Source organism: Macrotis lagotis, chromosome X (assembly GCF_037893015.1).
Source record: "Macrotis lagotis isolate mMagLag1 chromosome X, bilby.v1.9.chrom.fasta, whole genome shotgun sequence".
Taxonomy (NCBI): domain Eukaryota; kingdom Metazoa; phylum Chordata; class Mammalia; order Peramelemorphia; family Peramelidae; genus Macrotis; species Macrotis lagotis.
In genome coordinates, this window is record NC_133666.1 from 660,285,545 (window position 1) to 660,309,114 (window position 23,570).

General features: G+C 38.9%; 1 protein-coding gene across 1 annotated transcript in view; it reads right to left on the reverse strand.

Moving 5' to 3' along the window:
- The window catches only part of ADGRD1 (adhesion G protein-coupled receptor D1), a 490,642-nt gene that overhangs the window by 375,598 nt on the left and 91,474 nt on the right, over positions 1-23,570 (reverse strand). Inside the window, exon 12 of the mRNA XM_074205246.1 lies at positions 13,348-13,489. Coding sequence (XP_074061347.1) covers positions 13,348-13,489 — 142 coding nt within the window. The remainder of the gene's footprint in view (positions 1-13,347; positions 13,490-23,570) is intronic.

Sequence of the window (23,570 nt, forward strand, 5' to 3'; positions counted from 1 at the left end):
ATTTTGAAGTGATGTGCAGATTTATACTTTAGATCTACCAAGGGAAGAGTGGGATAGAGTGAGGGGAAGGATCTTCCTGCTATAAGGAAAGCAGGAACAGTACCAGATTTGCTTCATTTTATTTATAGGAGGAAAGTTGTCTCTTCTAAGGTCTTACCTCTGAATTTAACAGAGTGTCCAAACAGTGTCCCTAGAGTTGGAAGACACTTGAAACTGGCCAGGAAAACAACAACAATAACAACAAAAATCCCTAGGTCCGAGCAGAATCGTTAATATCCCCATCATTCGATGAAAGAATTAAATACTTGACCCGGGGTCTAGAGCTCAAAAGCAACCTTAGGTAGAATTTGGTCCATTCCTTCACTTTATTTTTCATCTTGGTTTTGTCTCTTATTGTTTTGCTTCAGTTATCAAGAACTGTGAAATTCTTTTCTAGAACAACATCCTATTCTTCCATTTTTCCTTCCCCTTCACACCATCTGAATCGGGAGGCAAGCAAGATGATACAGTGCATAGTCTCAGAAGGATTTCAGTTCAAATTTAGTTTCAGATCTTTTATTGTCTGGGGGCAACTGGGAGCAGAGAGGTGGATAGAGAGCCAGGTCTGGAGTAGCGGACATCTGAGTTCAAATCCAGCGGCAGACACTTACTAACTGTGCTACTCTAGGCAAGTCACTTCACCCTGATTGCCTCAGTTTCCTCATCTGTAAAATGAGCTGAAGAAGGAAATGGCAAATGGCTCCAGAAAAAACCCAAAATGGGGTCAATGAAGACTCAAACACAACTGAAGGACCAAACAAAAATTCAAGATTTTCATGGGGATCAAATGAGATAATATTTGAACAGCTTTGGCACAGTGACTGGTTGTTCTTCATTTTCAAAGATCATGACATCAGGAAAGCAATACCATGACAAGCATTTGAACTGGATTTGAGTAAGGGGGTATTGTGCTAAGCCATCAGTCTCACTTTCTCCTCTGGAGTCATCTGGGTCCAGTGGTCAGATACTAATCAGGATGACAGACAATCAGAGTGAAGTGACTTGCCCAAGGTCACACAGCTAGTAAGTGTCTGAAGCCGGATTTGAACTAGGTTCTGCTGGTTCCAAGGCATATGCTCTCTAAACACTCCCATTTACCCACCTTTTTAATTGAAGAGTTAGACTTCACAAGCTCTTAGCAAGGAAGGAAACTGTAGGAGCAAGAAGTCATAGCACTAGAGCTAACTAGAAGGGATCTCAGAGAACATCTATCCTATCCCTCCTGTTTTTTGTTCTTTTTCTGAAATTTCAAATATCTTATTTTTTAATTAACAAGACCCTATTTTCTCTCCCCTCCCACCTCTTCCCTATTGAAAAAGATTTTTAAAAAGGCCTTGTGACAAATATTCATATGAAGCAAAATAAATTTCTGCATTGCCTAATCCAAAAATGTCTGTATTCTTCACCTCTTGGTAAGGAAGTGGGTGGTAGGCTTCATCATTAGCTGGTTGAAAATGAGGCATCCAGTCGTTACCCCCCATTTTACAGATGAGAACCTGGGGTCAAGGAGGCTCTGATTTGTCTAAAAGGGAAAGGGAAGGGAACGTTTATATAGCAACTACTATATTCTCAGATGCTTTTACAAATAGGATCTTATTTATTCTTCACAGCAACCCCATTTATTATCATTATTAGTATTATCTCCATTTTACAGATGAGGAAACTGAGGCAAACTGAGGAGTAAGTGACTTCTCAGGATCATACAACTAGCAAGTGTCAGAATTCAGATTTGAACTCAGGACTTCCTGACTCCAAATCTGGTGTTCTATCTCTTATTCCAACGTTGCCTCTTGATCAGCCAGGTAATGAGTCAAAATAGGCTTTAAACCCATGCCCTCTGACAGTAGAGTCAGAATATTTTTAGAAGATTCTTGAATGGGGTTAAGCAAAGGGTAAGCTTTCACATCTGGTTCTGTTATTTTTTGGATCTCAGAGTTTAAAAAAATATTAAGTGTGATGTTTGAATCACATCCGTTCTCCTCTCTCAGCACCCTGGGCCAGGCTTTCGTTACCACCTGCCTGGACTAGCACAATCGGCTCCTCACAATTCCTCCTGATTGCACTCTGACTGAATTTCAGAGTTTGCAAGAACCTCAGCAACCATATGGTCCATCTTATTAGACAAATGGTCATCCAGTCTTTTCCTTGAAGACCTCCAGTGAGGGGGAACTCACTGTCCCCCCCCAAATAATACACTCCATTTTTGAAGAGCTCCCTCTCTTCAAAGCATCCCTCTCACCCTGCCTTAGCTGCCCTTCATATCACAGTTAAAAATAATCTTTCTTATTGTATTTCTCTCCTCTTTGCTCAACGATCTTCAGGGGATCACTATTGCAAAGACTCCCTCATAGTCTAGCACCTGACCCCTCCTCCTCCTCCTTCTAGACCTTCTTTTTCTTCTTCTCCTCCTCCATCTCCTCCTCCTCCTAGACAAGGACTAATAAAAACGATCAATAAACATATATTAAGGAAAGGTCCAAGCAGAGTGTCAGGGTAAGGCGCCCATTCAGAGGAAGATGCCGAAGATATTCTCCATGCATTTTACAACTTCTCTACAGTTCGGTCTTCCTCAGGAATTTGCCACCTTTTCTTGGGAGGAAGAAGGGAGTTATGAAAAAATAGTGACTCTAGAGCTAGAAGAATTAGATTCAAATCCTGGGGCAGCTCTGGGACCTTCATCAATAAATATATATTAATGGTGCCAAAACAGTTCTAAATGTGCTGATCAAAGCATAAGACTTGAACCCAGGGTTTCTTGACCCTCCCTACTCAATTAAAGACTTTTTCAGTCATGTCTGACCCTTCATGACCCCATTTGGGGTCTTCTTGGCAAAGATACTGGAGTAGTTTGTCATTTCCTTCTCCAGATCTTTTTATAAATAAAGAAATGAAGGCAAATAGAGTTAAGTGACTTGCCCAGGATCACACAACTAGTCTGAGGTTGAATGAATCCTCCCAATTCAAAGCCCAGAATTCTATTCATCACACCACCTAACTTCTCATTATGCCCTTATACAACACTATCTCTCTTTTATGTAAGCCTGTCTGTTAAAATCTATTCTATGTCTAAACTATGAACTCCACAAAAGTAGGGACTGTGTTTTATCGAAACTCTCTGCTTTCCTCAACCTTTAGCAGAGGCTTTGGATAATCTTTGTCCAATATTTGCTTCATTGCTGACACAGAATTCTCATCCTCAATTTGGACTGTTCTGAGGAATTCTCCACATAGAAATCTTCAAGGTCAGGTTCCACCCAAAACAAACCCATCATCTGTCCAGAACCCCCCCCTCAATCTCCCCCCCCCTTGTGTCCCACCCACTAAATCACATTGAATCTGTAATAAGGAATTTTAGTTCAAAGCCAAAAGGCAAACCCATAAATGCAGTTGAACTGATCTCATTCTTTGCTGGTGTTGACTTTGTCTTTTTTTTTAACTGACTGATCTAGATTAGATTCCAAAATGATGATACATAAGTGATTTCTTTGTTTTTAATAGTTAAAAGACTGTGGATAGTTAGTATATAGAATAATGTAAAAAGAGGCTGCAATTGAGAACACTTGAGTCAGAATCAAAAAGACCCAAGGTGGAATCTTGTCTTGGATATTTAGTAAATGTACAACTCTAAAAAAGTTACTCAGTCTTAGTTTCCTCCTCTGAAAAATGGGGATTGTACTCAATAGCATCTACGGTATTCTCTAGCTCTAAATCTACGATCCAATGAATAGATTGAGAAGGAAGGAAAGACAAAGCATTGGGTGAGTTTATGATTGAAAATACTTTCACCTGGTGTTCATTGCGAAGGTATCCATTTGGGAAGATGCTTTGATTCACAAACTCCTGAAATGCCATAATTAATCTTCACCACATTTCAGAAATAGGGTCAAGGTTAGGTAGGTAGGAGCTTTCAGATATTTCAAGATATCCTGGGAAAGGAAAACAATAAACCAACTCTACCCCACCAGCATGTCCCACCACCCTGGAAATTCCAGAATTAGAGATTTGTTCCTTTGGCTAAAAGTCAAAGAGTTCCCAAGGTTAAATTAAATACTGTCTAGCCTTGTTGTGTACTAGACTTTTATCAGTCATTAATAACTCAATTGCAAAAGTTTTATCGGAGAAATGTAGGTAGAGAACTGGTAGAATATAAGCAAAGAGGGTAAGGATTCTTTTTATTTTCTTTTGTTTCTTTTTATTTTCTAAATGACAGAGAGTCATAGCTAAAGCACTGAAAGGGATGTTAGAGGTCGTCTAGGCCAAAGACTCATTTTAAAGATAAGGAAACTGTGATCCAAGGGAGTTAAGGGACCACACCAAGAATTCAGATACAGGTAGTAGCAAGCTCAGAGGTGAAATTTTAACCCAATGCTTGGACATCAGAGTCACTTCTTTCCAATGAACTATATTGGTTTCATGATATTTGTTGAATTGAAAATTTAAAGAACTTGGGGACAAGCAAGTCCAGGCTACTCATTTTTTTTCAGATTTATCTTAGAACAAAGGGTCTTGGGGCTGTGAGGTGGTACAATGGATAGAGTACAGCCCTGGTATCATGAGAACATAAGTTCAAATCCATCCTCAGACCCTTATTCATTGGTGTGACCTTGGGCAAGACATTTAACCTCGATTGCCTCAAAAATTATTTGGGGGATAGGGAGGGAGAAGTACTGAAAAAGATTTAGGCATTAATTGAAGAGGTAAAATCTACTTGGAACCAGAGCCAACACTTTTCCCCCTACACCACACTGTCTGCCCATGAGGAGAAGAGCAAGGAAGGACTCAGATAAAACTTCTAGTCATAGAAGAGGTTCAAGAGGAATGCCAGGCTAAGGGGCTATCATGGAGGAAGATGCCAAAGATATTCTCCATGTATTTTACAACTTCTCCATGGTTCAGTCTTCCTCAGGAATCTGTCATCTTTTTTTTTTCTTTTAGGTTTGTTTTTTTTTTTTGCAAGGCAATGGGGTTAAGTGGCTTGCCCAAGGCCACACAGCTAGGTAATTATTAAGTGTCTGAGGCCGGATTTGAACTCAGGTACTCCTGACTCCAGGGCCCATGCTCTACGCACTGCGCCACCTAGCCACCCCACTGTCATCTTTTCTTGGGAGGAAGAAGGGGGTTTTGGGAAGAACTAGATTCAAATCCTGGGGCAGCTATGGTTCCTTCAATTCTCCCCTCCCTGGAGTCAAGCTCAGACCACAACTTTGAAAACTAATGAAATGTAAGACAGGCCACCAATCTATGGCAATGGTAAGAGTGATGTAACTATATTTGTGAAATCACTAAAACTATAATGAAAATGACTTCTCTACCTAGGAAGGTTGGCCTATGCTTCTGAGATGATACCTCTCATACCTAGCAGCTCATTTCTAAGACATCCATCTCTCCATGGAACCCAGTGGGTTCTTCATCTTTGGATGATCTTATTGAGACAATGCTGGCACGACGAAGTTTCCTTTCTTAGTCCTATGACTCTGCTCCCTGAAAGAATGACCCCTCTCCTCTTTCTTGCACAATCTACAGTTACAGTTCCTCCACATTCCTCTTTGACATCTGCTGTGATTTTACCAGGTCCTTTCCCATCCCTCCTTAGCAGATGTGCTTAACAAATGCAGCATCATGTGATGAGAGCCTGGGCTAAACATATTCACAGCTCCACTTGACAAATGGTCATGTCTCCATCAGACAGAATAGACATTGAACCAAATTCATGAGGTCTTCATGGAAAATGCAAAATCATAGATTTAGAGGTGAATATCATCTCAGAGACCATCTGATCCAATTCCCTTATTTTGCAAATAAGTAAACTGAGGCCCAGGGAAGTTAAATGACTTAGAGTTAGAAGGGACTTTAAAAACTGTCTTTGCAGAGCATTGGACTTGGAGTCTAGAGACCCAAGTTAAGATCCTGCCTCATACATTTACTAAGTGTGTGACCCTAGATAAGTCACTTAACAAAACTTCCTTCAAAGAAGTTTAAATTTCACTTTTAGCCAGTGTTTTTCTTTCTTACATCACAGATAAAATTATCATTGTTGGGGGGGCAGAACTAGGTGGCACAGTAAATAGAGCACTGGTCCTGGAGTCCTCCTGACTCAGATACTTAAATAATTTCCTGGCTGTGTGACCTTGGGCAAGTCATTTAACCCCACTGTCTTAAATAAATAAAATAAATTTTTAAAAAGATTATCATTGTTATGATGGGTTTACATGAAATCTCACGTTATGAGTTTATAATACTAACACCTCTTTCCCACGCCCTATTCAAAGAACCATAGCCCCTCAAAGTAAGAATGAACTTGTGGGGTCATATATTATGAACCATGCCTGGGTGTGAATCTCTTATATTGCATCCTTGACTTATGGTTTAGCAATTTTTAACAAAGAGAAGGCCACTATTCCCTTGAGGCAGTAGGATCTACTTTTGGATACTCTTAGTTGCATAGTGTATGGAGTGCTAGGACTGGTTTGAATTCAAGGCCAGCCTTAGAAACTTCCTAGCTGTGTGACCCTAGGCAAATCACTTAACCCTGTTGGCCTCAGTTTCTTTATCTGTAAAATGAGCTAGAGAAGAAAATAGCAAACCACTGCAGTCTCTTCGTCAAAAAAATTCTAAATGGGGTAACAAAGGGTTATATGTGACTCAACAAGAACAAAAGTTGTGGGGAAGTTTTCCCTGACATCAGTCAAAATTCTACCTTTCTCAAAATTTTCTCTATTGTTCCTGGTTCTATTCCTTAGAGCCAAGTGGGACAAATTCAACTCCTCTTCTCTACAACAGCCCTTAAAACAAATGAAAACAAATATGATTCCCCCTTCTCAAGTCTCCTCTTATCTAGGATTACCACCTAGTTTCCTTCAAGCAAACCTCACACTGCCGTCCTTGTGTTTCCTCAATCAAGACCTTCCATCTGTTAACATTAACTTAACATTGGCCATCCTCCATGCCTGGAATACTCTCCCTGCTCATCTCCAACTCCCGCCTTCTCTGACTTCTTTTCAAAGTCCCATCCAAAATCCCAAACATTTCCTGATTATCTTTAATGTTGGTTAATTATCTCCAATCTATCCTGTACATATCTTGTGGTCTAAAGCCTTGTACATAGCTGTTTGCATTTTGTTTCCAGTTATTAGGTTAAGCTCCTGAGAGCAAAGACTGTGTCTTTGTCTTTTTTCATATACTTTTAGTGATAAAGATTGTCTTATGTTCTTGAAGAAGACCAAGACATCAGGAAGGTGTTGCCATGACAAGCACATGAATTGGATTTGAGTGAGAGGGGTGCTGTGCTAAGTCACCAGCCTCACTTTCTCCTCCAGACCCATCTGGATCCAGGGGTAGATAGCAATCCGGATAACTGGAGATGATCCTGGATGTGAGGCAATCAAGATTAAGTGAGTTGCCCAAGATCACATAACTAGTAAAAATCAAGTGTCTGAGGCTGGATTTGAACTCAGGTTCTCCTGACTCCAAGGCTGGTGCTCTCTCCAACACACTATCTAACTGACTTTTAGTAGATGGTTTTATAAATGTGTGTTAGCTGATTGATTCACATGCAAGATTCCTTTTTGTTTGTGTCCAATTCAATCCTATTAAATTTCAACAAACATGTGCCCTAAGCAGATACATGCAAGGTACTGTGGTGATAGGCGTCAAGGACACAGATCCAAATACAAATATAACACAACTCCTGCCCTAGTAAAGTGTCTCCCAAACGGTGAGACTTAGTAACTACTAGTTAATGGATTGAGCATCCTAGATCAACTGATTCTCAGGGAGCTCATATTCTACCGAGGCAATTCAATAAAGATGCAGGGAAGCTAAAACTGTGTGAAATATATTCAAAAAGTATTTTTGTCATAGCTAGTAGAATACTAACAACTTAGTGAATCTTGTAGACTATAGAGAGCTGAGCCAAAGCTTCAAGGGGTATCAGAAGGTAGAGATGAGGAGGAAGGACATTCAAAACATGGGGGGGGGGGGGTCACACTCAAAAGTTACAGAGGTGGGAGATCAAATGTCATATACCTCAAGTAGTCATTTGGGCTAGAACTGGGAGAGGGAGAAGGAGGTAATGGGAAATCAAATTGATTTCCCATTTCACATTTCTGAAATACTCAAACCATCGCCAATGCCTTTTTGTTAGCCAAAAGCAGAGCTGTTTTTGCTCTGCCTAAAACTCCATATGGTGGTCATTTTTAGCTTGTGTTAACTCATCTCTCTCTCTCTGGGGCCCCCACGCTCTTCCACCCCCAGAAGATACACTTGATGTCAACAGGTTCCTGTGAATTGTATGTATTCTCCCCCTGCTTTCCCATTCTTCTGTGTGGTGCTAAAAAAAAAAATTGGATTCCAATGAACTGTCTAGCTTCCTAGGCTCAGCTTCCTCTGTGCTCCATCTTTCCATCAGTTCCCATCTCAGTGATCATAACTGAGGCTGGGGATTGCTGGGAAATGGGTTTCCCTCATCATAGACTGGGGAAGGCAGCTATTTTTTTTTTCTCTTGACTAGGCTATGTTCAACCTCAAAATCCCCAGGGTAAGGTTTCCACTGCCTTTAGAAAGAGTCCCTCCCTCCTTTTATATCCTCTAGATTACAGGCTTGCAATGTTTGAATTCTGTTCTATAATTTCCTTAAGAGCCACTAAAAATGCCCAACTTTGAGCCCTGACAAACTTTTCCAAGGACAATTCTCCACCTCAAAGAAGGCATTCCTGCTTCCCTGTAAGCAGTTTTGACATGTCAAGAGATTTTACTCCTGGAGGTTGAACAATTCAATGCAATCCAACATTAGCAAATAAATCACTTCATATTAATTAATAAAAATAATAAATATGAAGTAACTACTAGTGCTAAGATAACCCTATTCCTGCCCTAAAGCAAATTCCTATCTTGTTAATTAACAGAAATGACAAATTCCAGCATTCCTCTCTCAAACAAGAGAACTCTCTCAGTTCAGACAATGCATCCAAATTGCATTCCAATAAATAAGGTGCAGTGACTATCATTTCCCTTTTATACTTTTTTCACCTATTTTCCATCCCTTCAAAATTATCAAGAATACTCGGGTTTTCTCCTATTTCCTTGAATCATATTCTGAATTACAGATTTAGAATCAAAAGGACCCAAGATCATGTTTAACCCTTCATATTACAGAGGAAGAAACATGACTCAGAGACTCCCAGAAAACAAGACTGGGATTTGAAATCATGTCCTCTGATGAAATCCCATGCTTTCACTAAAGTTCCAGGGTAGGTTGCATAATTATAATGTCACAGAGAAAAGTTTAGAAAATATAACTACTTTTTCTCTTAAGAGGGAGAAGATTATGATTGTGAAATATTGCCTTTACTAATAAATATGGTTGTTGCACTAGGTAGATTTTGTAAAGCTGTATTCTCTTTTTTTTTTTATTTCATTATAGAGCATAGTTCATTGAGTAGGAGAAGGGAAAGGATATGTTCAATAATGAATGTGATACAAAAAGAAAAATGTAAATAAAAATAAGATTTTTTAAAAAGACATAGCCTTAGTATAAATATTTCATTAATCAATGAATAAACGTTAAGAGCTTACTATGCCAGGGTTTCTACTAAGTAGAATACAGAGAGAGGCAAAAAACAGTCCCAATTCACAAGGAGCTTACACTCTAGATTGTATTTAATATATAAATATTTAATATAAATATAAATATTTAATATATAAAATATTCACAGAACAAAATGAGTGCCTCTCAACTGGGGAATGGCTGAATAGTCTGTGACATATGAATGGGATGAGAGACAGTGACTTGGTAAGAGAAGATGAATATAAGGAAGTTGGAGAAGCATGGGAAGAATTTTATGAACAGATGCTGAAAGAATGAGAAATAAAGGAAAGACATACACAAAGACATCATTCACGTAAGTGAAAAGAATGTTAAGTATGTTGAACTCTGAGTAACTGACAGGTAACCAGCAGGACCAATTTTGGAATCACACAATGAAACATGGTGGCTTCTTACTGGCAGAGTTAGAATCTTATAGGGACAGAGTATTGCAAACAATGTAAATCATGACTATTGCACTGGCTTTTGTTTATTTTCTGAGTGGGCTATATTTGTCATTCCTTTTGATGATTGGCTTGAATGAAATAATAATAATTACCATTTTACATAGTGTTTGTGTGTTTTCAAAACACTTATAAATATGATTTAATTTAATCTTTTCAACAAGCCTGAGAAATAGGTTCTACTAGAATCCACATTTTACAGATGAGAAAACAGAGGCAAATAGAAGTTAAATGGCTACCAAATTCTATGATTCTCTTGTTAAAAAAGAATGTTCAGTCACTCCTACAAAAATATTCATAGCAGCCCTGTTTGTGGTGGCAAAGAATTGGAAATTAAGTGAATGTTCTTCAGTTGGGGAATGGCTTACAAACTGTGGTATATGTATGTCATGGAACACTACTGTTCTATTAGAAACCAGGAGGGATGGGAAATCAGGGAAGCCTGGAAGGATTTGCATGAACTGATGCTGAGTGAGACAAGCAGAACCAGAAAAACATTGTACACCCTAACAGCAATATGGGGGCGATGATAAAATTTGATGGACTTGCTCATTCCATCAGTGCAACAATCAGGGACAATTTGGGGCTCTCTGTGACGGATAATACCACCTGTATCCAGAGAAAGAATTGTGGAGTTTGAACAAAGACTAAAGACTATTACCTTTAACTGGGGGGGGGGGGGACCTGTTATTTCATTATGTAATTTTGCTATCTCATACTTTATTTTTCTTCCTTAAGGATATGATTTCTCTTTCATCACATACAACTTAGATCAATGTATACCATGGAAACAATGAAAAGACTACCAGACTGCCTTCTGGGGGGGGGGGGGAGAGCAAGAATAGGGAAAAAAATTGTAAAACTCAAAATAAATAAAATCTTTCTTAAAAAAGAGAATGTTGGGGCGGCTAGGTGGCACAGTGGATAAAGCACCGGCCCTGGAGTCAGGAGTACCTGGGTTCAAATCCAGTCTCAGACACTTAATAATTACCTAGCTGTGTGGCCTTGGGCAAGCCACTTAACCCAATTTGCCTCGCAAAAAAATTAAAAATAAAAGAGAATGTTCAGGCATTGGGTAGGGGTGGGAGAGATTGTTTAGAAGTAACTGTCATGCAAGAATAGGCAGCATCAATAAAATGTAAATTTTTACAAAATAAAGTATTCTTTGTTAATCATCTATCAAAAAAATAAGCATTTATTCAGCATGCATTATGTGCTCTGGCTGTTTTTGAACAAATAGAAACACATACATACACACACATACACATAAACACATACACACCATTCTATGACATTATTAAGTAAGGTGGTAAGAAATTCCATTTTTAATGAAAATATTAAGAACAATAATCACAAAATAAGTGAAAATGAATATTATAAAATATAAGGAAATATGAGATGACACCTCTCCTTTCTCCTTTGCAGAGATAGGGGTGAGGGAAGATCTACAGATGTAGAATATTCCAGAGAATATCAGATTTTTTTCAGTGCTGTGTTCAATTTTGCTTAATTTTTTCCTCTTTAAAAAAAATTTTATAAGGTATGGCTCTCTGAGGGGAATGAATAAATGAAAGGATAGAATGATTGATGAAAAGGACAATTATATCAATAAAAATCTATTTTTGAAAAAGATTAGTTCTCCTCCACATACCTAAACCACCAGTACTGTGGTCTTCCTCACTCCTTGAGAGGTCATGAGCAGACTCTCATTACATAGCACTAAAGCAAATAGTCTATCACTCAAAGCATTCTTAAAGACAGAAGTGGATAATTCTAGTTGTTCATTTCTGTTCTTTCCAGCCAAAACAAATTGTTTTATTTTGCCAGAGGCAATAAGACAAGATAATTAAGAATCAAGCAGCGTTATTTCCCCAAAAGGTCCATTCATGATCACTTCAAGTAACATTTAAGGGAGCAGCATGATCATAATAGGCAACTTTGATCCTTTCTCAAAGGTCTTTCTGCTCAGTACTAAAACCCTGTGACCAGGCCAATGGACACCACAATCTGTCACTTTTACTCGAGGGCAAAGATAAAGTCATTCAGATGGGGCCACTAATGACAAGATGATGCTTATCTTCATCAGCATCGATATCATCCTAGAAACTCTCCTCATGGTCCTACAAAGAACTATGATATTACAAAATACAAGAACAAACCAGGGTGACAACAATGGTAGACATTACCAAAACAAATGAAAACATATCATTTGGAGGTATTACAAAAAAATTATAGTAATATTGTAGGACTCCCAAAAATATGCCAAAGAATACTAATATTAAAGATATAGCAAAAAGAGGTAGTAACATGGAGGCTATCACAAAAAAAGGGAGCTGACATCACACAAAAAAAACATGATAAGATTGTAGGCAATAGAACAAAACAAGGGGACCCAACATGGTGGGAATTGCCAAGACAAACCAAAAGGTATTAACATTTCATGGCTATCAAAACAATGTTTAGTAACATGATGGGTATCTTAAAAACAAACCAATATAGTAATACAGTGGACATCATAAAAGCAAACCAAAAGGCAACAATATGACAAATATCACAAAAACAAACTATAGGATATTAATACTTCAGGCATTATAAAAAGAAACTAAGGGATAATAATGAGATGGATATCCCCAAACTAAACAACATAATGGACATTGCAATCAAAGAGTATTAATACTGTAGACATTGCAAAAGAAAACTAAAGGCAACAACATGTCAGGAATTGTAAAAGCCAAGGAAAGGATATTAATACTTTGAAAACTGCAAAAAACAAACCAATCCTCAAAATAAATCACAGGGCAACCACATGATGGATGTTGTAAATAAAATAAGTAAAAAAAAAAAAACAACCAAACAGTATTGATACTTTGAAAAGCACAAAAATAAACCAAACTAAAGAGAGAAAACATGTCAGGCATCATGAAAAAACAACCAAACAGTGTTAATAGTTTGGAAATTACTAAAGCAAGTCAAACTAAAGGGAGTTAACATGTCAGGCACTGTAGGAATTTCAAAAACAAATCCATCCTCAAAACAAACCACAGGGAGATAATGTGGTGGACCTTATAAAAATCCAACCAAACAATATTAATATTTGGGGAATTAAAAAAAACAAAATAAACCAAAGGACAATAACGTGGCAAGCATTGTTAAAGAACAACAACAAAGAAAGGTCATTAATTCTTTGGGAGTTGCAAAAACAAATCAATTTTCAAAATAACCAAAGATGACAATACAATAGATAATTGTGATAAAACTCACCAGGGTGTGTGTGAGACGAATAGTGATCAGAGGTGATCCTGACAAGTTCTGGGACAGCACTGGTGGTGGCTCTACCTTCAGAGATATAAGGTAACTGGTAGCTAATATCAAGTGTCTTTTGTAGTTGGTTGCCTCAATAATCCTTGGAAGGAAAATGGAAATAAATGAAAAATTGTAACGAACTATACAAAAGGGCAGGAGTGAAAGAAGAAGCATCTAGCTGGAACCCACTTTGAGGATTCGCATTAGATTTCTAATTACTGAAGTAGGATAGTAAAAAGAAATGAGCAAAACTGCACCTGGAGAGCATCAGTGTAAACTTAGGTAAGCCTCTTTCCTTCAGGGAACTTTAGTGTTCTCATTTATATAATAAAAAGGTTGAACTAAATGCTCCCTTTAGTCTCTTCCAACTCTAAATCTAAGATACTTTATATTTTTTTACACTGAGCTTTGCAATTTTCAAACAAAATACTTCTCCACCAAACACTTAAATTCCTAAATAAATATGGAATGAAGGTTCATTGAGGACAGGTGTTAATTTTGTTGTATCCTTAGCACCTATCTAGTATAGTCACTGAAACTAGTAGATTCTTGATAATCAATCTGATAAAATGTAAATTTGCTGAGAACAAAAAGTGTTTATTTTCTTTCTTTCTCCCTCCCTTTTTCCTTTCTTTCCTCCTTCCTTCTCTTTCCTCCCTTCCCTCCTTCCTTCTTTCCCTTCCTTTCTTTCTTTTTCCCCCTCGCTTTCTTTCTATCTATGTAACTCCAGGACCTGAAATAAATGGTAGGTACCTAAAAATGGGCAGTAAGATGTCTCAGTGCCAAGTCTAGAATCAGTAAAACTCAATGTCCTGAGTTCAAATATGGACTCAGACATTTATCTGTGTGTCTCTGGGCAAGTCACTTACCCCCTCTATTGTCTCAATTTCCTCATCTGTAAAAAAGATCTGAAGATCTTTCCATTCCAATATCTTTACCAAGAAAACTGCAAATGGGGTTATGAAGAGTTATAAATGACTGAAAAATTACTAAATCACAACAAAAACAAACAATAAATGCTGGTTGATTAATTGAATGAATCAATTCAGTGCTTACCTATCTACTACATGCCAAACATTGGGAATACAGAACTGCCCTCAACAAGCTTACATTCTATTGGGTCTTATTTACTCTTTCTTATAAAAGAAATATTTATTTAATTTAATTAAATTGAATGAAGCATCTAACCTAAAGGAATCTAAGTTTGACCAATTTGAATCCTGACTCTACTGAAGGGAAGAGAAATTATATTGATGGAGTAACTATTAATTGCCTGTACCTGAATGATAATCAAATGCCCATGTTCCCAACTGACTAAGATATATGGCCCAATAGATAGAGATTTGGAGTCAGGAACACAAGAGTTCAATCAAACCCACTTCTCAGATGCTTGCACTCTTCTTTGCTAGATTGTTGCAAAAGTCAAATGAGATAATGATGTAGGTAATTTTTTATTGTTTAGTCATTTCAGTCCCCTCAAACTCTGTGATCCCATTGGGCAAAGAGACTGCAATAGTTTGTCATTTCCTTCTCCAGTTCATTTTCCAGATGAAAAAGCTGAGGCAAACAGGGTGAAATGCCTTGCCCAGGGGTTGTCCAGGGTCACAAAACTGGTGTCTGAGGTCAGATTTGAACTCTCAAAAATAAGCTTTCCTGACTCCAGATATGGCTCTCTATATACTCTATCATCATACTGTGATGTGAGGTTTGTCCTTCATTTTCTTTTCTTTTCTTTTTTTTTTAGGATTTTGCAAGGCAAATGGGGTTAAGTGGCTTGCCCAAGGCCACACAGCTAGGTAATTATTAAGTGTCTGAGGCCGGATTTGAACTCAGGTACTCCTGACTCCAGGGCTGGTACTCTATCCACTGCGCCACCTAGCTGCCCCAGTTCTTCATTTTCAAAGAAGATCATGACATCAGAGAGATGATGCCATGAGAAGCACATGAAGTGGATTTGAGTGAAGGGGACCTGTGCTAAGTCACCAGCCTCACTTTCTCCTCTGGAGCCATCTGGGTCCAGTGGCCAGCTATGAATCAGGATGACTGGAGATGGCAGTGGATATAAGGCAATCAGGGTTAAGTGCCTTGCCCAAGGTCACACGGTTAGGCTGAATTTAAACTTCTGTCTTCCTGACTCCAAGACCAGTGCTCTATCCATTGTATCACCAAACTGCCCTGTATTTCATCTTTTTAAAATGCTTATTCCCTTTTTCACCTTAAAATCTGGAAAATGTTTAATAATAATAATAATAATAATAATAATAATAATAATAATAATAATAGGAATGGCTAGGTGGCGCAGTGGATAGAGCACCAGCCCTGGAGTCAGGAGTCCCTGGGTTCAAATCCGGTCTCAGACACTTAATAATTACCTAGCTGTGTGGCCTTGGGCAAGCCACTTCACCCCATTTGCCTTGCAAAAACCTAAAACAATAATAATAATAATAGTAATAGACATTTATATAGTATTTGCCATGAACTACTTTACGTTTGCCATCTAATTTGATCCTCAAAACAACCGTGGGAGGTAGTTTCTATTATTCCCACTTTACAGATGAGAAAATTAAGACACACAGATTAAGTGATTTGCAGTGTCACCCAGTAGGATTTGAACCTTCTGTTCACTGTGCCTGCTTTGGTTCCTTCCACAGTTCACATTTAACTTTGTCCTACATACAACCTTAAATTCTCCCAAGCTCCCTAGATTGAGATATCTTGCGCAAGTATATCACAGCAGATGTTATTAAACCATTACCAGAATTTCCCATCCACTCTGCTTTGTGGGTATTTAATCCCTGCTGACCCAAGGAGTATTGAATCATTCATCTCATGGGGTATCAGCTTCCATGTTCACATTTCCCAGTTGTTTAATTGATAGGATGCTCTGTGTTTTCAACCAGCACTGAACTTTGGAAATCATATTGGATATGAACTGAGGTCAGGGATCAAATCTCATCTCTATCACTTCTACCCATATGACCTTGAGTAAGCTGCATCTAACCCCACCCTAGGCTTTCAGTTTTCTCACTTATAAAATGATAATTTAGGACAGAGATTATGGATCCTTCCTCCTCATTGGGAATCTGAAATTCTGGCCAACAAGTGACCGATCAGTCTGTCGGGGCTCCATGTCCCAGCAGCACTTGTCTCCTTGGTCCTCTTGACCAGGTTAAGTTTATCTTTCTAGGTTGATCACACATCGCCAAGTGCTTATCAGTGTCTGGCACATAGAAAATAACTGATCAATATTTGTTCCTCTTCCTCCTCTACATATACTGCTTTGTTGCTGTTCCGTCATTTTTCAGTCATGTCTGACTCTTTATGACTTCACTAGGGATTTTCTTGGCAGAGACATTGGAGTGGTTGGTGATTTCCTTCTCCAGCTCCTTTTACAGATGAGGAAACTGAGGCAATCAGCATTAAGTCTGACTTCATGCTCCCATTTGAGGTTTTCTTGGCAGAGATACTGAAGAGGTTTGCTATTTCCTTCTCCAGCTCATTTTATAGGTGAGGAAACACCTATAAGACAAACAGGGTTAAGTGACTTGCCCAGGGTCACACAACTAGTGCGTGTTAACCCTGTGTACCTCAATTTTTCCTCATCTGTAAAAGGAGCTAGATTTGAATTCAGATCTTCCTGACTCCAAGCTTATGCCAACTCATTGCCCACCCAGCTTCTACTTGACTCATATAGAATTATTATATAGAATAATTATTGTGATATTTCATGGGACCCTATTTTTCCTCTCCAAATGGATTTGCCCAACATATGAATGCATGCATACATTTCACTTAACATAGTCCTGGAATCCAGCCCATGATGTACGTGTACCCCATACTCGTCCTCCTCATCCTTCACATAAAACAGTCATTTGTGTTTGTTTCCTTAAGAAGGAACAGACCTAAGAAGCAAGTTGGAGTTTCCCCGGAGTTGTAAATATGAAACATTCTCCATAAAAACCACCATAAAGGAAAAATACTCTCTCATCATTTAGTGTGCTGGGAAGATGCCTTTGATGAAACATTACCAAGTGTACAAGGATGCAAGGGGGTGGGTGTGCACCTTTACACAAACATTACTCAGAATAATGTCAGATCCCCAAAAGACTGAAGGACAGTTAAGGTCCCAAGCAAGTCACACTCTAATACAGTGCTATTAAGCCCTTTCCAAAGCCTAAGATCTTTTTAAAAAATGCATAAAACAATAAGAATCTATAAAAACAATGAGCAAAATAGGGTGGAGGTAGGGAATGGGCTGGTGATTTCTTTGGCATAGAGGACTCCCAGGGGAGAAAATGCTCTCTGCTAATGCAGATTGGCACCTTCTCTGAAATGCATAGTCTTAGAGAATAACCTGGGTACTGAAGATATTTAAGTGACACTGCCAGAATATTTCAAAAGAGCTGTGAAGATAGCTGTAAAGTCAGCTCTCAAGCCACTAAGGAAAAAAAACCCACCCTTAGTCTTTGATTAATGATATGGGAAGCAAGTCTCAGACCTCTGACCTCTGAACAAAAACATCAGCTTCCAATGTGATCCAGGGGAAACTCAGTTAAGTGTGTGTGATGGAGCAGATTAGCTCAGAGCTCCCCGCTAGCTGTGAGATTCTGCCATTTTTATAATTAGTTTTGAAGGAACTGGTGAGTGTTTAGCCTAGAGAAGAGGAATTGACACTATCTGTGTAAGCCATTTGGAATAGCTGAACCTCAGTTTCCTTGATTGGAAAATGAAGGCAATTAGGCAAGGTGACTTCTAAACTCCCTTGTAGCTCTAAATCTACAAACATAAGACTTAGGAAGAACAGGAGAATAATCTTTAAGCATTCACAGTCTAGGAAACCAGGACTCAGAAATGCCAAATAATTCTGTGTAAGCTCACAGAAGAAGCAAATAGCAGAGTTAGAATTTCTCTCCTCTAGGGCCAAATACCCCCAGTTCCCTTCGTGGAGGTATTCAAGCAAAGACTGACTGATTGCTTGTCAGATGATGTTGTGGGGGGGGGGGGGGGTGTCCAAGCCCTTGGTAGGACTTGATGGCCTCTGAGGTCTCCTACAATTCTAAATTCTATGCTCCTGTCTTCGGTGCCTTGAGGCCAACAGAGTTATTAAAGGGAATGACACAGAAAGCAGCTCACTGACTATTTTATGGGCCCAGAGCTTTAAGACATGTTTTTATAGCTCAGTGAAATTAGAATTAGATGACATATGACATGAAATAGACCTGTTTTCTCAAATCAGGTGAATTGTCTTTTTTTTTAAAAAAATAGACAAGCCATTTTCAAATTACATTTTTGGAGTCTTTTTATTTTGAGGATGAACTGAGTCTTCAAAAGGGATTTTGATGACCTAACTTTTCTTATCATAAATCTTTCCATCTTCTGGAATAGTGCCTTACGCAAAGTAGGCAGTTAATAAATGTCTGTTGATTGATCGATTCCCCCAAGAGTCAGAGACCACCTACCAAAGTGTTCTGGGAAAGCTTTTGCTGCTCCCCACCCCGATGCCTTTTTTTTAAAACCTCTCTCTGCTGCCTAAACCCTACAATTGGGATTCCATTTCTTTGGAATAGGACTGTTCAAAGAAGTGGAGCTTTTAGAATAAAGTGTTGAGTAGGGGTTTGGTAAGACAAGGGTTTGAATCCTAGCCCTGAGGTTTTACTTGGTCCTCTTTGAGAATGAGGGACAAATAAAAACAGATGAAGTTAACTAATGGTGTGGTTCTGAGCCAATGACTTTATCTTTCAGCATTTATAAAGCACCTACTGGGCTAAGCAGTGGTGATGCAAAGAAATGGGAGCAGAGGAGAGGAGGAATCCCTGCTTTCATTTGATGATGATGTTTGTCCTTTGTTCTCAAAGAAGACCATGACATCAGGGAAGTGATGTCATGACAAGCACGTGAATCAGATTTGAATGAAGGGAGGCTGTGCTGAATCCCCAACCTCACTTTTTCCTCCAGAGTCCACTGGGTCCGGTAGCCCAATATGAATCAGGATGACTGGAGATAGCCCTGGATGAGAGGCAATTGGGGGTTAAGTGACTTGACCAAGGTCACCCAGCTAGTGTCAGTGTCTGAGGTTGAATTTGAACTGAGGTCCTCCTGACTCCAGGACTGGTGTTCTATCTACTGCATCACCTAGTTGCTCTCAAGTAGTTCACAGTGTAATGGAGACATATCATGAAACAACCGTGAATAAGATCTGTACAAGAGACAATGGGGTTGGTCTCAGAAGGAAGGCACAGAGAGTATATAAAAAACTAAGAAAGATTTCTTTCCAGAGAAGCAGCTTTAGCTGAGACTTAAAGAAAGTCAGGGAAGCCACAAGGCAAAGATGAGGAGGGGGAAAGTTCTAGTCATACGAATCAGCCAAAAACTTATAGTCAAGTGATAGAGTCATGCTTAAGGAATGGCAGAGTAACTGGAAAACAAAGTACATGGAGGAAAATAAGCTATAAGAAGCCTGGAAAGGTGGGGGCAGGTTATGAAGAGCTTTGAAAACCCAACACGAGGTTTTCTATTTGATCCTGGAGGCACCAGGAGCCACAAGAGTTTGTTGAATGGGGAGTTGACATGGTCAGATCTGAAGCTAAGGAAGGTCAGTTTGACAGTTGAGTTTTAGATGGAAGAGACCCCATGCAAAGACTAACAACAGCTTCTGGCAAGACTTTGGGAGCGAGGGGTTGGGGATCTCCACCAGGTTAGCATGGCCTGTCTCAACCTTATCTGCTCATCTGTAAATTGGCATTAATCATAGGACCCACTTCCCAGGGTGGCATGAGAATCTAATGAGAAAATATGTGTAAAGCACTTTGCAAAGATGAAAGTAAATGTTATTATTGTTTCTATTATTATGATTATTACTATTCTGTAAAATGTGACCTATCATACCTCTTGCACCTATATCAAGAGTTATTGGGGCAATCAGAAACACTTACCAATATAGCATAGTGAATAAAGAGTGGAGGCAGGAGGATCTGAGTTGAAATCCAATCTCAGACATTTACTGCCTGTGTAATCCTGTGAGACAATTCTGTTTGCCTCAGTTTCTTTATCTGTAAAATGGGCAAGTCAGAAGGACCTGAGTTCAAATCTAGGCTCAGGCACTTGAGACTTGACAGCTGTGTGACCTTGGACAAGTCACTTAACCCTGACTGCCTTGCATCCACCATCTCCAGTCATCATGATCCATATCTGACCACTGGACCCACATGACTGGAGGGGAAAGGGAGGCTGATGACTTAGCACAGCAACTCCTCACTCAAATCTGATTCACATGTTTGACATGGCATCACCTCCCTGATGTCATGGTCTTCTTCATGAATGAAGGACAAACAATAAAATGAGCTGGAGAAAGGAAAGGGCAAACCACTCCAATATCTTTGTCAGGAAAAATCCAAATATGGTCATGAAGAGTCAAACATGGCTGAAATGGCTGCACAGCAATTTGGAGGTCTAAGTTATGTCATGTCTAAGTTAGTGAGAATGAGTCAGATATCCCTTTCTGAGAATGATTTTGATCTGACAAGTGATCACTTAATACCTTGGAAGGGTTTAAAAGGTTGAAGAAGGGATATTATTGGAGGTTGGGGGAGAAGGATAGAGGAAGCAAAGAAGAGGCTAGGAACCCTGAAGAGAGACTCGCCCCACCATCATTATTTTGATCCAGGCTAACTTGGCTAATTGTCTTCCAAAATGCAAGAAGTTTTAAAGAAAAGATGAGAAAAATATGCCCTGCTCCCTCTGTGGCAGAAATGGAGGTCTTTGGGTGTACTTTTACTGGCTGTACTGTCAAATTCAATTGATATGTTGATTAGTTTTGTAGAATTGCTTTTTTTTCCCCTCTCATTTCTTAAATTAAATTCAGGTTATGCTTTGTTACAAGATATGACTCTCTGAATAGGGGAAGGAAAAAGAATATAATCAGAAATGAAGGAGATATAAAAATAAAAGAGAACAATTTTTTTAATAAAGTGCAATAGGAGGTCATAAGATTAGTCAATTAGCCATTTTTGTTATTCATTTGTTTCAGTCATATTGGATTCTCTGTGACTACATTTGGGATTTTCATGGCAAAGATACTAAAGTGGTTCACCATTTCCTTCTCCAGCTCATTTTACAGATGAGGAAATTGAGGGAAACAGGGTTAAATTACTTGCCCAAGGTCACACAACTAGTAAGTGTCTAAGGATGGATTTGAACTCCTGACCCAAGCACTCTATCCAATGTATCACCTAACTGCCCTAGCATTTTTGAGCACCTACTATGTGCCAGTGTGTGGAGGACTCTCTTATACAGAGAGATAGCAATATGGCTTCTGATCAATCAAAAAGGAAAATAAACAAACAGACTCAGGACATCTTGAATAGTTTTTGCAGTCATCAGCCAGTACGTCAAAAAGCATCTAATAAATGATTATTAAGTCAGATAAACCATTAGAATTTATTAAGCACCTACTAAATATTGGGCAACAGGATAGGGATTGAGGATCCAAAAAGACAAAAACCAACCCCCCTCCCACAGTAATTTACATTCTAGAACAAGAATCTGCTGGGACAGAGGGGGTTGGGTAGTGGAGGTTCCTGGGATGATGACTGGCAAAGCTCCAATCATTCCACCTTAGTTATGACTCTGCCTAAAGAGACTTTAGTCCACAAAGGGGATTGCATCAGGAAGCATCACCTCAAGGAGCTTCCAAAAATCTAATACTAAAATTAGAATGTGCACCTAGGTGAGTAAACTGGAGGGAAGTCAAAAGGGATAAGATTCTACTCTTCTAATCACAAAGAACAATAGGCAACAAGAAGCAGTCATCTCAGTGGGCCACCTGGCAACTGCAAGCATTTTATAAAAGGGGGGACCATTAGAATAATAATTCTAGGAGCTGAGACAATAAATGCAACTATGAGAACACTAAGATTCCAAGTTAGAAATTCATGTTAAAGAATCTTTCTACAAAGACCCTTTCACAAAGGGAGACACTGGAAATCAGAGTGGCTTTGAACTCAAAGACCTTGGTTCAAATCCTATCTCTGATGCTCACACCCTGTGTGACCTAGAACAAGTCGCCAACATCCCTGGGCTCAGTTACCTTATCTGTAAAATAAAAGGATTGAGCTCAATTGCCTCTGAGAACCCCCCTCAAGCATAATATCACTAATCCTTTGAATGAACTATACCACTCAGGACCCCAAAAAGTATGTTTAGAAATAAAAGATACTAAAATATTGCCCTTTTGTGAGTATAGACAAATTATCAAGGTTAATCATAGAGACCATTTATTCTAAGCATACCTGAGCAGAAATTCCCTTTAATCATACCCACCTCAAAGGCAACTTCCTCCATGAAGCCTTCTGTGATTTCCTCCACATGGATAATACCCTTTCCTCAAACCTCTCACATACTTTGTTTTACAACTTCCAAATACAATTATCATGCAATTTGATTCGATACAATTCAGGAGACATTGCTTTTTGCAAGGCCCTATACTAGATATCAAGACAAAAATGCAACATTTTCTGCCCTCTAGAAACTTAGATTCCTACTGAAAGAATTCAACGTGTGCACAGATAAGCAAATCCAATAGAGACAGACTAAGATAAAATTATTTTAAAGGGGAGGGAATATTAACGATGAGGAAATTAGAGAAGACCTCATGAAAGAGGTGCCATCTAAGCTATATTTTTGTGAACAGTTTTAATTATATTCTATTAACAGAGACCCGTTTTTTTATCTCCCCTCCACACACACACACACACACACACACACACACACACACACACACACACACAAACAAACAAAACCGGAAAGACCCTGGAGGGAGACACTGTATTTTATCTAAACTTTGTCTCTCCCCTAAGCCAAAAACAGTCCTCTGAACAAATGTCTGACAAATATGTGACAAATGAGTTCCTTTAAAAACCCATAGTGAGATTGAGCCCAGCATATCTCTTGACTAGCCCACTTTGGGATAGCTCCAATTGGTGGGAAGTTTTCAGGGGGGGTTTTGTCTGTTTGTTTTATTTTTTCCCCATATGATGAACTGAAATCTGCCTCTTTGCTAAATGACTTGTTCCCATGGTAGAACACCCACAAGAAATACAGAATATCATGCTTTCCTTCTGCTATCAATTGCGCAAGTTCGGAGTCATCCTTGTATACCCATTGACTTCATATATTCAAACAGT